Source organism: Dendropsophus ebraccatus, chromosome 11, assembly GCF_027789765.1.
Source record: "Dendropsophus ebraccatus isolate aDenEbr1 chromosome 11, aDenEbr1.pat, whole genome shotgun sequence".
NCBI classification, from domain to species: domain Eukaryota; kingdom Metazoa; phylum Chordata; class Amphibia; order Anura; family Hylidae; genus Dendropsophus; species Dendropsophus ebraccatus.
In genome coordinates this window covers 10700254-10713084 of record NC_091464.1, presented here as the reverse complement: position 1 = coordinate 10713084, position 12831 = coordinate 10700254, and the positions used below count along the sequence as shown (strand labels likewise).

The following is a 12831-nucleotide window of genomic DNA, read 5'->3' as shown; positions in this document are numbered from 1 at the left end:
GAATACACCACTTCCTGCAGGACGTACAGCAGCTGGAAGACTGAAGATTTTTAAATAAAAGTAAATTACAAATCTCTGACATTTGGTGGGACCAGTTAATTTGAAAGAAACAGATTTTGGTTAACTAACTACCCCTTTAAAGAAATACACCAATCTCTATACATGTGTAACCTTTTAGTTACATGTATATACTGTAATAGATAAGCCCTAATATTTTTCCATATATTTACCTGACAGAAAGCCATGGAGAGGCGGATTGTAAACGTGTGCCGCATAGTTGCCACCATCCTGATGATGACAATGTCCTGTACAGACGCTATTCCCATCAATGGCAAAGTATCAGCAGACTTACTGGAGCTGAAAAGGCACTTTGATGCTATAAAGGAGATCTTGGTGAGTGTCTGCATGTAACGTCACTGATAGTACGGCATAGTACGGCATTTTATTACAGCATTCTCAGTCATTTTATAGATGGCGCAGGTGACCACCTACATCTCGGTGTGAAGAGGAGGGCACGACCTTTCCTCATCTGAGGGCTGTGGTGTCCCTATACCGAAATGATGTCCCCTCTTACTCCATATAGTTATAATATCCCTTGTGCCCTCATATAGTAACCATTTCCTCTGTGTCTCTGTATACTTAGAATGCCCTCTATGCCCCCATGTAGTTATAATACCCCCTGTGCCCCTGTGCCTCCATATAATTATATGTCCCCTGCTGGGACTCCGTATAGTTATAATACCCCCTGTGCCCTCATACAGTAATAACTTCCCATATACCTCCATATAATTATACTGTAATACCCTCTGTGCCCATATACAGTAATAACTTCCCATATACCTCCATATATTTATACTGTAATACCCTCTGTGCCCATATACAGTAATAACTTCCCTTGTTCCTCCATATAATTATATTACCCTCTGTGCTTCTATATAGTAAGAATATCCCCTCTATATAATTATGATTACATATAGTTATAATGCCCTTTCTGTGCCCCCATATAGTTATAATGCCCTTTCTGTGCCCCCATATAGTTATAATGCCCTTTCTGTGCCCCCTATATAGTTTTAATGTCCTTTCTGTGCCCCCCATATAGCTATAATGCCCTTTCTGTGCCCCCATATCGTTATAATGCCCTTTCTGTGCCCCCATATAGTTATAATGCCCTTTCTGTGCCCCCATATAGTTATAATGCCCTTTCTGTGCCCCCCATATATTTGTAATGTCCTTTCTGTGCCCCCAATATAGTTATAATGTCCTTTCTGTGCCCCCAATATAGTTATAATGTCCTTTCTGTGCCCCCAATATAGTTATAATGTCCTTTCTGTGCCCCCAATATAGTTATAATGCCCTTTCTGTGCCCCCAATATAGTTATAATGCCCTTTCTGTGCCCCCATATAGTTATAATGCCCTTTCTGTGCCCCCATATAGTTATAATGTCCTTTCTGTGCCCCCATATAGTTATAATGTCCTTTCTGTGCCCCCATATAGTTATAATGCCCTTTCTGTGCCCTCATATAGTTATAATGCCCTTTCTGTGCCCCATATAGTTATAATGTCCTTTCTGTGCCCCCATATAGTTATAATGCCCTTTCTGTGCCCCCATATAGTTATAATGCCCTTTCTGTGCCCCCAATATAGTTATAATGCCCTTTCTGTGCCCCCATATAGTTATAATGCCCTTTCTGTGCCCCCATATAGTTATAATGCCCTTTCTGTGCCCCCAATATAGTTATAATGCCCTTTCTGTGCCCCTATATAGTTATAATGCCCTTTCTGTGCCCCCATATAGTTATAATGCCCTTTCTGTGCCCCCATATAGTTATAATGTCCTTTCTGTGCCCCCATATAGTTATAATGTTTTTTCTGTGCCCCCATATAGTTATAATGCCCTTTCTGTGCCCCTATATAGTTATAATGCCCATGTACTAGAAATGTCACCTGCCCCTCCCTAATATAATTAAATTTCCTATTCTGTGGCCCCATATAGCTAAATGCCCCCTGCCGTGCCTTATAATGTCCTTGTACTAGCGCCCCATTGCTTCCAAAATAAACAAATACTGAACTATATCAGGCCCCATTTAGATGAATGGAGCAGCTCTTCTCTCCTCAGACCACAGGCTAGAAGCTGAAGGGACAGGATCCCCAGGCGGGTGTGATGATTTCACATTACTCTGTGGGGAACAAAATCTCTCAAATCAACTGGTGCCAGAAAGTATTTGTAATCTCGTCTCCTCTTCCAGTACTTATCAGTTGCTTTATGTCCTGCAGGAAGTGGTGTATTCTCTCCAGTGTGACACAGTGCTCTTTGCTGCCACCTCTGTCCATGTCAGGAACTGTTGGCAAATCCCCATAGAAAACCTCTCCTGCTCTGGACAGTTCCTGACCTGGACAGAGGTGGCAGCAGAGAGTACAGTGTCAGACTGGAGAGAATACACCACTTCCTGCAGGACAAACAGCAGCTGATAAGTACTGGGAGAGTTTTTTTTAATAGAAGTAAATTACAGATCTCTGACACTTTCTGAATTGTAAAGTGCTGCGCAATCTGTTGGCGCTATATAAATAAAAATTATTAATTATTCTAAAACCAGTGGATTTGAAAGATTTTTTATTTTTTTTATTTTTTTGCTGAACTACCCCTTTAAGTCCAGACAGCTTATACGTTCCAGTCTTTAAGAGTAAATGGGGAGCAGGGAATTCTAATTCACAGCATCTGGCTGCTGCCCAGAGAATGGCCGTCACTAGCAATGTCCCTGCATGGCGGTCCGTGTGCCGTGTACAACAATATAAAATATACCTGTGCCAGCTGAGTATATAATGATATAAAGTATTGTGACTGACTGTGGCTTGTATCTGATACAGCAGAGAGAGGACACCATCACAGATATCAGCCTCATGAAGGAAAGTATCCTCAACCACATTCACGTAAGTAAAAGAAAAAGCTGTAGAACTGTAGTGAGAACTAGAAGACGCCGAGTATTACCATGGACGCCTCCTGCCCGCACTATGGTTCTACATCCAGCATCATTTTATACAGATAATAGAAAAGCAAAAACTGCTGGAATTTGGAGTGAAAATATACAATGTGATAACAGGTGAAAAAACGGCAGTTTTTTGCAAAAGCAGGTGGTAAATAAGTGTTTCTAATAGTAACATTGGAACAAAATCATGCTGTTTTAGTGCGGTTTATTTAAAGGGGTTAGCCAACTGGTTTCAGAAAGTTATATAGATTTGTAATTTATTTTTATTTGAAAATCTCAAGTATTCCTATACTTATCAGCTGCTGTATGTCCTGCGGTAAGTGGTGTAGTCTCTCCAGTCTGACACAAGTGCTCTCTGTTGCCACCTCTGTCCATGTCAGGAACTGTCCAGAGCAGCAGTAAATCCCCATAGAAAACCTCTCCTGCTCTGGACAGTTCCTGACATGGACAGAGGTGGCAGCAGAGAGCACTGTGTCAGACTGGAGAGAATACACCACTTCCTGCAGGACATACAGCAGCTAATAAGTATGGGAAGACTTGAGACTTTTAAATAAAAGTCAATTACAAATCTATATAACTTTGTGAAACCAGTTGATTTGAAAGAAAAAGATTTTCACTGGAGTGCCCCTTTAATATTGTGGCCTGTATTGACCTGCTAACATTCATTGCTGGAGGAAAATAGTAAAAACAAAACTTTTCACAGATAAATTCTATTTAAGTTTTCGAAAGTAAAAGTGACTTTGTACAAGGCCCCAGGCACATACTATGTAAATCGGTGTACTCCAGCAGGAAGTCCCACTGCGTGGCTCCCCTGACAGTGCTGGCGTCATTCCACAGACTGTGATTGCAGCAGTCACTCCTATCACTGACACTATCTGAAGGAAGTTATTCCAACAATTCTGCAGAGAAGGTTTTTTTTTCACAGCACTATTATTTTTAAGGCTGTTTAGGTAACGTTCAGATGTCATTCTGGTTTTTGTACTACATATGTGCTGGCTATAGTTGCTACCTGTTCTTCTTCAGGTACCTAGATGATAATTAACCCCTTTAGGACTGTGCATATTTCCGTTTTCGTGCTTTCGTTTTTTCTCCTTGTGTTTAAAAGGCCATAGCACTTCCTTTTTTTCACCTACACACGAGCCCTATTTTTTTGTGCCACAAATTATACTCTGCAATGACAGACTTAATTTTTCCATAAAATATGCTGCGAAACCGTAAAAAGAAATTTGCGCAGTGAAAAAATAAAACGCTATTTTTTTTATTTGGAGGGATTTTGTGTTTACACCGTTTGTCCTGGGGTAAAACTGACATGTTATCTATGTTCCTCAAGTTGTTACGATTACAACGATATGTAACTTGTCTAACTTTTATTTAATTTGATGGCTTTAAAAAATTAAAACCTTTTTAAAAATCTAAATGCTCCTTAAAATTGCTCTATTCCCAGGTTTATAGCGCTTTTATCCTTTGGTCTATGAGGCTGGTTGAGGTGTAATTTTTTCCCCATGATCTGTACTTTCTATCGGTATCTTAATTGTGTATATGCAACTTTTTGATCGCTTTTTATTACAATTTTTCTGGATTTAATGAGACGACAAATGTACAATTTTGCACTTTGGCGGATTTTTGCTCTTACGCCATTTACCGTCCGAGATCAGAAATGTGATCATTTAATAGTTGGGGCGATTACGCATGCAGCGATACCAAATACTTATTATTTATTTTTATTTATAAAATGGGAAAAGGAGGGTGATTTAAATTTTTATTAGGAAAGGGGATTTTTTGTTAATGAAAAAACTGTATATATTTTTTTTACAGAGTAATATGAAGCCCCCTGGGGGACTTCTATATACACAGCATTGATCTTCCACTGAGATTAATGCTGCATATATAATAGAGCACCGATCCATTAGATCAGTGCTCTATTGCTATGGTCTGCTGCAGATCAGATAAGCAGAATACCGAGCAAGGATCAGCATTATTCCGTCGCTGAGGCTCAGCCTTGTAAGTTAGGTGGATCACCCCTCCGCGATCTGCCCACTAAACACCAGGGATGGGGGAGAAATACACATTTAGATGCAGCTGTCAGCCATGACAGCTGCAAACAAATGGCTCATTAGCGGGAGCGGCGATCAGACCTCGCAGGATAACAGCTGAAGCCCCGCTCTGAACTCCCCTCCCCGACCGAGGACGTACAGTTACGTCCTTGGTTGTGAAGGGGTTATAGGGGAACTATGAGCTGTTTGGATCAATCTATCCTGCTGATATGTCCCATTGTTCCGGTGCAGTTAGCAGTTTGCTCCACAATCCAGTGAGACCATTAGGAGATCTGGGGCATCATTAGGAGCACTGCCCGCCCGCTTGGTGCTGATCCGACCCATCCTGTCCCCAACCAGCCTGCTCCATTGATTATAATTAGAGAGGGGTGGGAGGGATGGCCGGGGTGGAACATCACTATGGGCACTAGAGCACCCCTATCTATTTATCTATGATCAATGGATCAGGCCGGCTGGGGACTAAGCCGGATCTGCACTAAGGGGGCGGGGCAGTTGTAGAGTGAACTGCTAACTGCACCGGAACGGCACAGAGGAGGAAGGTAAGAGACATATTATAAGAGACATATTATAAGAGACATATCTTCCCCCTCGGCATCTCCTGTGCAATAGGTAGGGATCAGCAGGTTAGATTTGTCTCACCTGCTCACCGTTCCCCTTTAAACAAGCATTCAAGTCGTCCGTTGCAACCATTTTGCCTCTTTGAGTCTCGAAAAACGAAAGCTTGAATCTCTCGATATGGGATTGCACATTCATTTAGCTCACACTAACAAAACACCAATGTAAAGCTAACAAGTAAGGGCCCTATTACACGGAACGATAATCGGCCGAATTGGCCCGATTCGGCCGATTATCGCTCCGTATAATAAGTGTAACGATCAGCCGATGACAACGATCATCGGCTGATCGTTGATATAGGTTAGACCCTATTTTCGTCGGGCGCCGACCGCGCACCGCTGCGTGTAATAGCGGTGCGTGGCCGGCGACTAACGATATACATTACCCATCCACGTTCCAGGGCTGCTCCTGCCGTCCGCTTCTCCCGGGGTCCCGCGCTCTAGCTTCACAGAGGCGGTCCCGGCCTGTGATTGGCTGAGCGGCCTACCAGCTGACAGGCCGCTGTGAAGCTAGAGCGCGCATGGGACCCCGGGAGAAGCAGACGGCAGGAGCAGCCCTGGAACGTGGATGGGTAATGTGTGCCAGTTTAGCAAGGGCTGCAAGGACATCGGTAATGATGTCCTTGCAGCTCTTGTCAAACGATTATCGGACCGTGTAATAAAGCCAGTAAACGAGCAACGATCTAGCAGATCGGCGCTCGTTTACAGGTATTATCGGGCCCTGCTCGGCCCGTGTAATACCACCCTAACTCTCCATCTATAAGAAGACGTCAGCCGATAGTATTCCGTCCTCCGGAGCCGCTCATCCCCCCCCCGAACGCTTGTGTCTTACAGGAATCTGAGCAGTGCTGCTTCCTCAATGAGCTCGGCAGCTTCTATCTGGCTAACGTCTTCCCTAACATCGACTTCACAAAGAGGAAGATCCACGAACGGAAACAATATCATAATCTGGCAAACGCCCTGCTAGGCCTGAAGACGGAACTCACCTCCCGTTGTGTAAGTCTCCCCATGACTCCGTATAATGTACAATTATGGGATGTAAGTTACTCTATGGCTATGCTCCCTCTAAGTATAATATCTAAGTGGCCGTCTTGTTACATAGATGGATGGTAATAATCGTTGTTATTATTAGCGTCCGTCTATGTTACAAGACAGCCGCCTTCCCCAGTACTATTACTTATATATCTCATATTATCATGTTCCTGACATGGACAGAGGTGGCAGCAGAGAGCATTGTGTCAGACTGAAGAGAAAACACAGATTCCTGCAGAACCTACAGTAGCTGATAAGTACTGGAAGACTTGAGATTTTTAAATAGAAGTTATTTACAAACTTTCTGCTACCAGTTGATTTAAAAAAAAGTTTTTTTTCTCCCCAGTGTACCCCTTTAACTGTTAGCTATATGTATATTTTATGAGTAGCAACATGAAGTGTCCTATTCTGTTACAATAATGAGCTTATGTTCACACTGTTGAAGGGCCTGTTCACACTGAGCAAAATTGCCTCAGTGCCAGTGTCTCTTGCGCGGCTCCGCTCTCCACTTAAATAATTGACATGTCTGAGCTCCTTTGCTCCGTGTGAACTAGCCCTTAAAGTGTAACTGACATTTAACTTTTTTCTCAGAAATCAATAGTACAAGTGATTATAAGACACTCTGTTATAAGGTTTTATTAGGTGAGACTTAAAAAGCCTTTTGAGCCCCCCCCAACTTCACTTCTTATCCGTTCATTATCAGGCAAAGTCATCTACATTAAATAGGAGTAAAGTGACAACGGATTTGCTGATTCCATTACAACCTATGTAAGGAAGGGAGGCCGAGGGGGATGAGTGGGCAGGAAGAGGAGACAAACAGCCGTGCAGTTTGGAGACTCATATAAAGTGCTGAATTCAGTGGTCAGAAGGCTTAGTGCTTGAATCTTGGTGAGAGAAGATTGCAGGATGATGTGCTGTGCAGGGCTTCCTTTTCTTCTGTCTTTGCTTACTCCTCCCTCTTGGCCCTTCTGAAGTGTGTGTGTGGGGGGGGGGAGGCTGCAAAACAGCTTTTTTGAGTATTAATGCTTAATAAAACCTTAATAAAAGTGACCGATTTTCTTGAAATTGCTTGTACTATTGCACTTGTGTCCCTCATGTTATATTTATTATCTGTATACATGGATCAGTATTACAGGTTGCAGCTAACCGTATATTCTCTATTACATTCAGCATGATACCATGGGCTGCCAATGTGGAGCACAAGCAATGAATATAATGGAGGAGTTTAAGGATAAGTTCTCCAAGGTACAGCATCTATTATCGTTATAGGCCATTACTGAAGTACTAGTATATTATACACGCCAACATATCTAACTTTTCAAAAAAAAAAAAAATTATTTCTTTTTTTTTTTTTTTTAATAGTTGGAAAAAGCAGCTGCGGCCCACAAAGCTGTTGGAGAACTTCATATCCTATATCGTTGGGTGGAAAAAAACTTTTTTTGTTAAAAATGCTGCCACATAAACATAAATATTTATTTATGTATAGTAAATATTTACAATAATTTATGGACATGGTAATGGATATTGTTAGGCTGTCCTTGTATTTTACTTATGCCGTAAGAAGTTGTGTTTTAACCCTTCGTAAGTTACACAAAAGACTTATAATCTGCATCTCTGAACATTAATGAAGCTTTACGGATCAAACGACATGAGAGCGCAGTCCTGGCCCAGGGTAAAATGACATTGTGAGGCTAAAGTGAGAGAATATAACAAAAACACCATTGTTAATAATAGAAAAGAAGAAGAATTAAGAAGGTTTTGTATCTAAAAAATATGTTACAAAGAGGCCGGTTAACGTTGTACATGTATTTGCACAATATTTATTAGGGGTAGCTTCACACATACTGTATCGCACAGTGGCAGCTGTTGCCCATAGGATTCCACTAAGTGCATTCTGTTTTTTACATGAACGGCCGTTGTTTAAACTGCCAACAACAGCCGTTCTTGTAGCAACAAACTGCACACACACAGAATAGGGGGGTATACTTATATCCTTATATTTCTATAGCTCATCCTCGAAAGCAGCTGCAGCAGCATGGAGGACGTTATAAAGTAGTATACAGTTTTAACTGTTTGTTTTTTAAAATAAAAGAGTGCCCTAAGACTTCTGACCCTATAGAATAGCGCCTATAATTGTCTCCGACTGGCAAAATTTATTTATTATGTATTTATTTATTTTTTTACGGCTGTAAAATAACACATCAAAAAAATGAATTACCTTTCCTAAAAAATAATATACTGTTATAAATTATTGCCAATTTTTTACATATATTATACTGCCAAAAAATAACAGTTTGGGAACACTGTTTTGATGGTGCGGATACGTAGTAGATCTGCAGCAGATTTGATTTAAATAACTGAACACCGCATCAAATCTGCTGCTGATCCTGTACGTGTGAACATACCCTTAGGTCATGTTCACACAACGTAAGTTCCGCAGTAATCCCGGCCATTGTTGCAACGGTTGTAAGTAGTATGGAACTTACGTTGTGCTGAAGGCTGAGGGAATCCCAGCCGGAGTGTATACACATAGTATATACATACAAACACATAGTATACATTCCGGCCGGGATCCCTAGTGGCATCGCGAGAAACTGTCAGCGCGCACAATGGAGCGTGCGGCTCCGGCTGCACGCTCCATTGTGTGCAGTGGGGAGTTCTGATGCGCACAAATGCGCCCGCATCAGAACATAGCGCTGTTAAAGATGATCTTTTCTGAGACCGGCCACTCTGTGACCCGACCGGGCCACGGAACAGCCAGTCTATTACAAGGTGTGAACATAGGCTTAAAGGGTATTGCGGTTTTTAATAGAGATCAGTGAAAATCAAGCATGCACAGGTCCAATCATTCAGCATTTGATTACCGGTGGCTGAAGAAGATGGATGCAGCCCTAGGCAGTCCGGGAAAACATGGATACAGCCGTAGGCATAGGTTTTCCTGAGCTCCCTAGGGCTGCATCCAACTACTTCAGACACCAGTATTTAAATGCTGAATGATGGGAACTGAGCATGCTCGAGTTGCGCTCATCTCATCAATCCCAAGACGTATAGCTGACATAGTGTCATCACTATTAGCACTGGCTTCAGCATGTTTTACTTGATTCACCCTTAAGAGGAAGTGGCAAATGAAAGAACTACACAATAGGGTATTGTCTCCAGTTCCCTGACCCCTCCTCTTCTCATCCTTGGCTTGGATGGATTGTGTCTTTGGTTATTGTCCTCAGCCCTGCCCTCACTGACATATATACACATATAAATATATAACTGTGTGGAGAAAAAGCTTGAAAAAGAAAAATATGTTTAATACATATTTTATTACTTTTACTGTTCTGCAAAGACTGAGAGGAAAAAACAATAAAATATTACGACTATTGCCTTAGGACTGTGTGTATTTATTGCTTTGTGATAAGGAAAGTGAAGTTAAATTCTTTATCAAATTATCTTAAATAAAATAAAAGATGTGTATATATTCTTCTCAGAATATGCTGTGGTGTGCATGTGTGTGTGTGTGTGTGTCTGTGCATGTGTGTGTGTGTGTGTGTGTGTGTGTGTGTGTGTGTCTGTGCATGTGTGTGTGTTTGTGTGTGTGTGTGTGTGTGTGTTTCTGGTACAGTGTAAATGTCAATTTTAACCCTGTTTCACCTCTGCAAGCTCCAGCTCAAATTTTCAGTGAGTGGATGGAGCCTAACCTCTATGATGTCACCTACAGGCTATGTTCACACAATGTATGAAGAATGGCCGTTGTTTACCGTGTCAAACAACGGCCACTGTTTGACATCTTCACCCCGACAATACTATAGTATAAATCGGATGAACATCATCTTATTTATTTGGATTGCGGGCGTTGTTTACAGTCTGCTGGCCGGAAATAATTGACAAATCAATTATTTCCATGGCCGTAAGGGAACAGCGGCCATTGTGCAATACATTGTGTGCACAGTGGCAGCTGTTGCCCATAGGATTCCACTAAGTGCATTCTGTTTTTTACATGAACGTCCGTTTAAACTGCCAACAACAGCCGTTCTTGTAAAAAAATTAAAAAAATACATTGTGTGAACATAGCAACAAACTGCACGCACACACACAGAATAGGGGGGTATACTTATATCCTTATATTTCTATAGCTCATCCTCGAAAGCAGCTGCAGCAGCATGGAGGACGTTATAAAGTAGTAAACAGTTTTAACTGTTTGTTTTTTAAAATAAAAGAGTGCCCTAAGACTTCTGACCCTGTAGAATAGCGCCTATAATTGTCTCCGACTGGCAAAATTTATTTATTATGTATTTATTTTATTTTTTTACGGCTGTAAAATATAAATTAAAAAATAATAGTATTTGAAACGCATCAAAAAAATGAATTACCTTTCCTTAAAAATAATATACTGTTATAAATTATTGCCAATTTTTTACATATATTATACTGCCTAAAAAAAAAAAACTGTTTGGGAACACTGTTTTAAACACTTTACACTTTCCTGCCATGTCCGAATCGGTGACATAGGCCTCGATAAAAAGGGTGTGGCGTTGGAAGAGCTAAAAATATTCTTTCAATTCTGATGTACTTTAACCCCTTCCTTCCCGGGTCAATTTTCACGTTTGCGTTTTTTCCTCCTGGTGTTTAAAAATTTAGTTTTTAGAACGTGTGCACATTTCATATAGAAATAATCATAGTACACTATTATATAAACAAAAAAACAGACATCTTTTCTCCTCCAGCCTCCAAATATCAGAAAACAAAGCAGGAAAGCGCTGTAATGGAAATGCCTCAATAACATGTGGAAATAATGTGAGCTGTGTCATTGGCAGCTTCCTTGCTTAATCTTACAATATTACATCCTATTAATTTAAAGTCACCTTTCACTAAAGAAAACAGCTGCAGAATCTTGGCTTGCAACGATGGGCTGCATGGGGGTAGCTGCAGACATTTATTTCGGGCAAGAAGTAGTGTGAGAGTCCCGATTCGGCAGTGGGTTGGTGGCGCTCCATATGCTGATGCATAGAAGTGGTACCAAACCCTGATCCACTCTATGATCAAAGATACGACAGATGGCTGCATGATCATTGCCACCACCCACAAAACAACCTGTGGTGTCCCACCATAGGTGTTTCTAGTCTATACACCCCTTGCAAAAGTCTGTACTTCAAGTAAAGTGGTAATAAAGTTATGCCTAAGTTTTGCCAATATTTATATATGCCCTTGTATATTGCACAGCTGTAGTGAACAACGTGTTATCGTTTGTCTGTAATCTGCGCACCAATAAGAGCTCTTTTCTTTTCTCTCTATTCTCCTTTCTTTTCTCTGCACTTTCTTCTCCACAACTCACAGGAGGTATTACACACCCTGTAGAAAGTTGTCACATGGGGAGAGAAAGTACACGCCCACACTTAGAAGTCCTATCCAAGTCTTGGTAGAGAAAGGACGCGCGACAAGACAGTCCTTGCTGTAGTTCAGCTGGGCCCTAGCTCTGCCAGGTCCTCTATCCAGAGTAGTCTAGTCGGGAGTGTGGCAGTGAACAGACCTATGGGAAACACAGAGACTCAGACTTTTCTTCTTTAAAGCAACCCTTATTCTTACTATGCAGTGCTAAACCACTGATGAGAGGACAAGTCAGAGATCACCTCAACCCACGCCGTGAACATCTCTAAAAGAGCAGGACAGTATCCTGGAACAAGAGGAACTGATCCGGATAGAGCAAAGTTGCTACAAGCCTACATACACTTTCTCGCAGTGCAGGTGTAACCAGGTAATCTTGGCCACCTTTCTCAACTCAGGTAACAAGGTCTGGGGCTTGTGTCACCCTAGGAGGATGGGTCACCCAAAACTGTAGGGCAACAGGTGGTACCAAGACAGCAAAGGTCAAAACACGGGCACAAGTTGGCTTCTACTTTCAAGTATTCTTGAGTGTTCTACTTCTTCTTTTAAAGTTCTGGCAGAGCACACTTCTACCCTGGGTTGGGACTCTCAGCACAAACTCCTCTCTACTACTCGGGACTCTCAGCACAAACTTCTCTCTGCTACTCTGAACTCACTCTACTTCTCAGCGTGCAACCAAGTCAGCACAGCTCTTCTGCTTCAAAATCTCTTAAGGCAGATTAAGTCTAGTCAAGTCGCACACTGAGTTCCCTGGTACCTCCGCTGCCCAGGCA

General features: G+C 41.7%; 1 protein-coding gene across 1 annotated transcript; it reads left to right on the top strand.

The window, feature by feature from the left end:
• The first annotated feature begins 243 nt into the window (after positions 1 to 243).
• LOC138767367 (interleukin-20-like) lies at positions 244 to 8131 on the top strand. Its single transcript, XM_069944864.1, has 5 exons — positions 244 to 393; positions 2867 to 2929; positions 6488 to 6649; positions 7856 to 7930; positions 8048 to 8131. Exons 1-5 carry the CDS (start codon positions 244 to 246, stop codon positions 8129 to 8131), a joined length of 534 nt encoding a protein of 177 aa, XP_069800965.1.
• The last annotated feature ends 4700 nt before the right edge of the window (positions 8132 to 12831 follow it).

What these genes read in the sequence shown, in the direction of transcription:
- LOC138767367 (XM_069944864.1), top strand. Translation starts at nt 244, where the DNA reads ATGGAGAGGCGGATTGTAAACGTGTGCCGCATAGTTGCCACCATCCTG. An exon ending in ATGCTATAAAGGAGATCTTG is followed by an intron (nt 394 to 2,866) that starts GTGAGTGTCTGC and finishes TATCTGATACAG; the next exon opens with CAGAGAGAGGACACCATCAC. An exon ending in GTATCCTCAACCACATTCAC is followed by an intron (nt 2,930 to 6,487) that starts GTAAGTAAAAGA and finishes TGTGTCTTACAG; the next exon opens with GAATCTGAGCAGTGCTGCTT.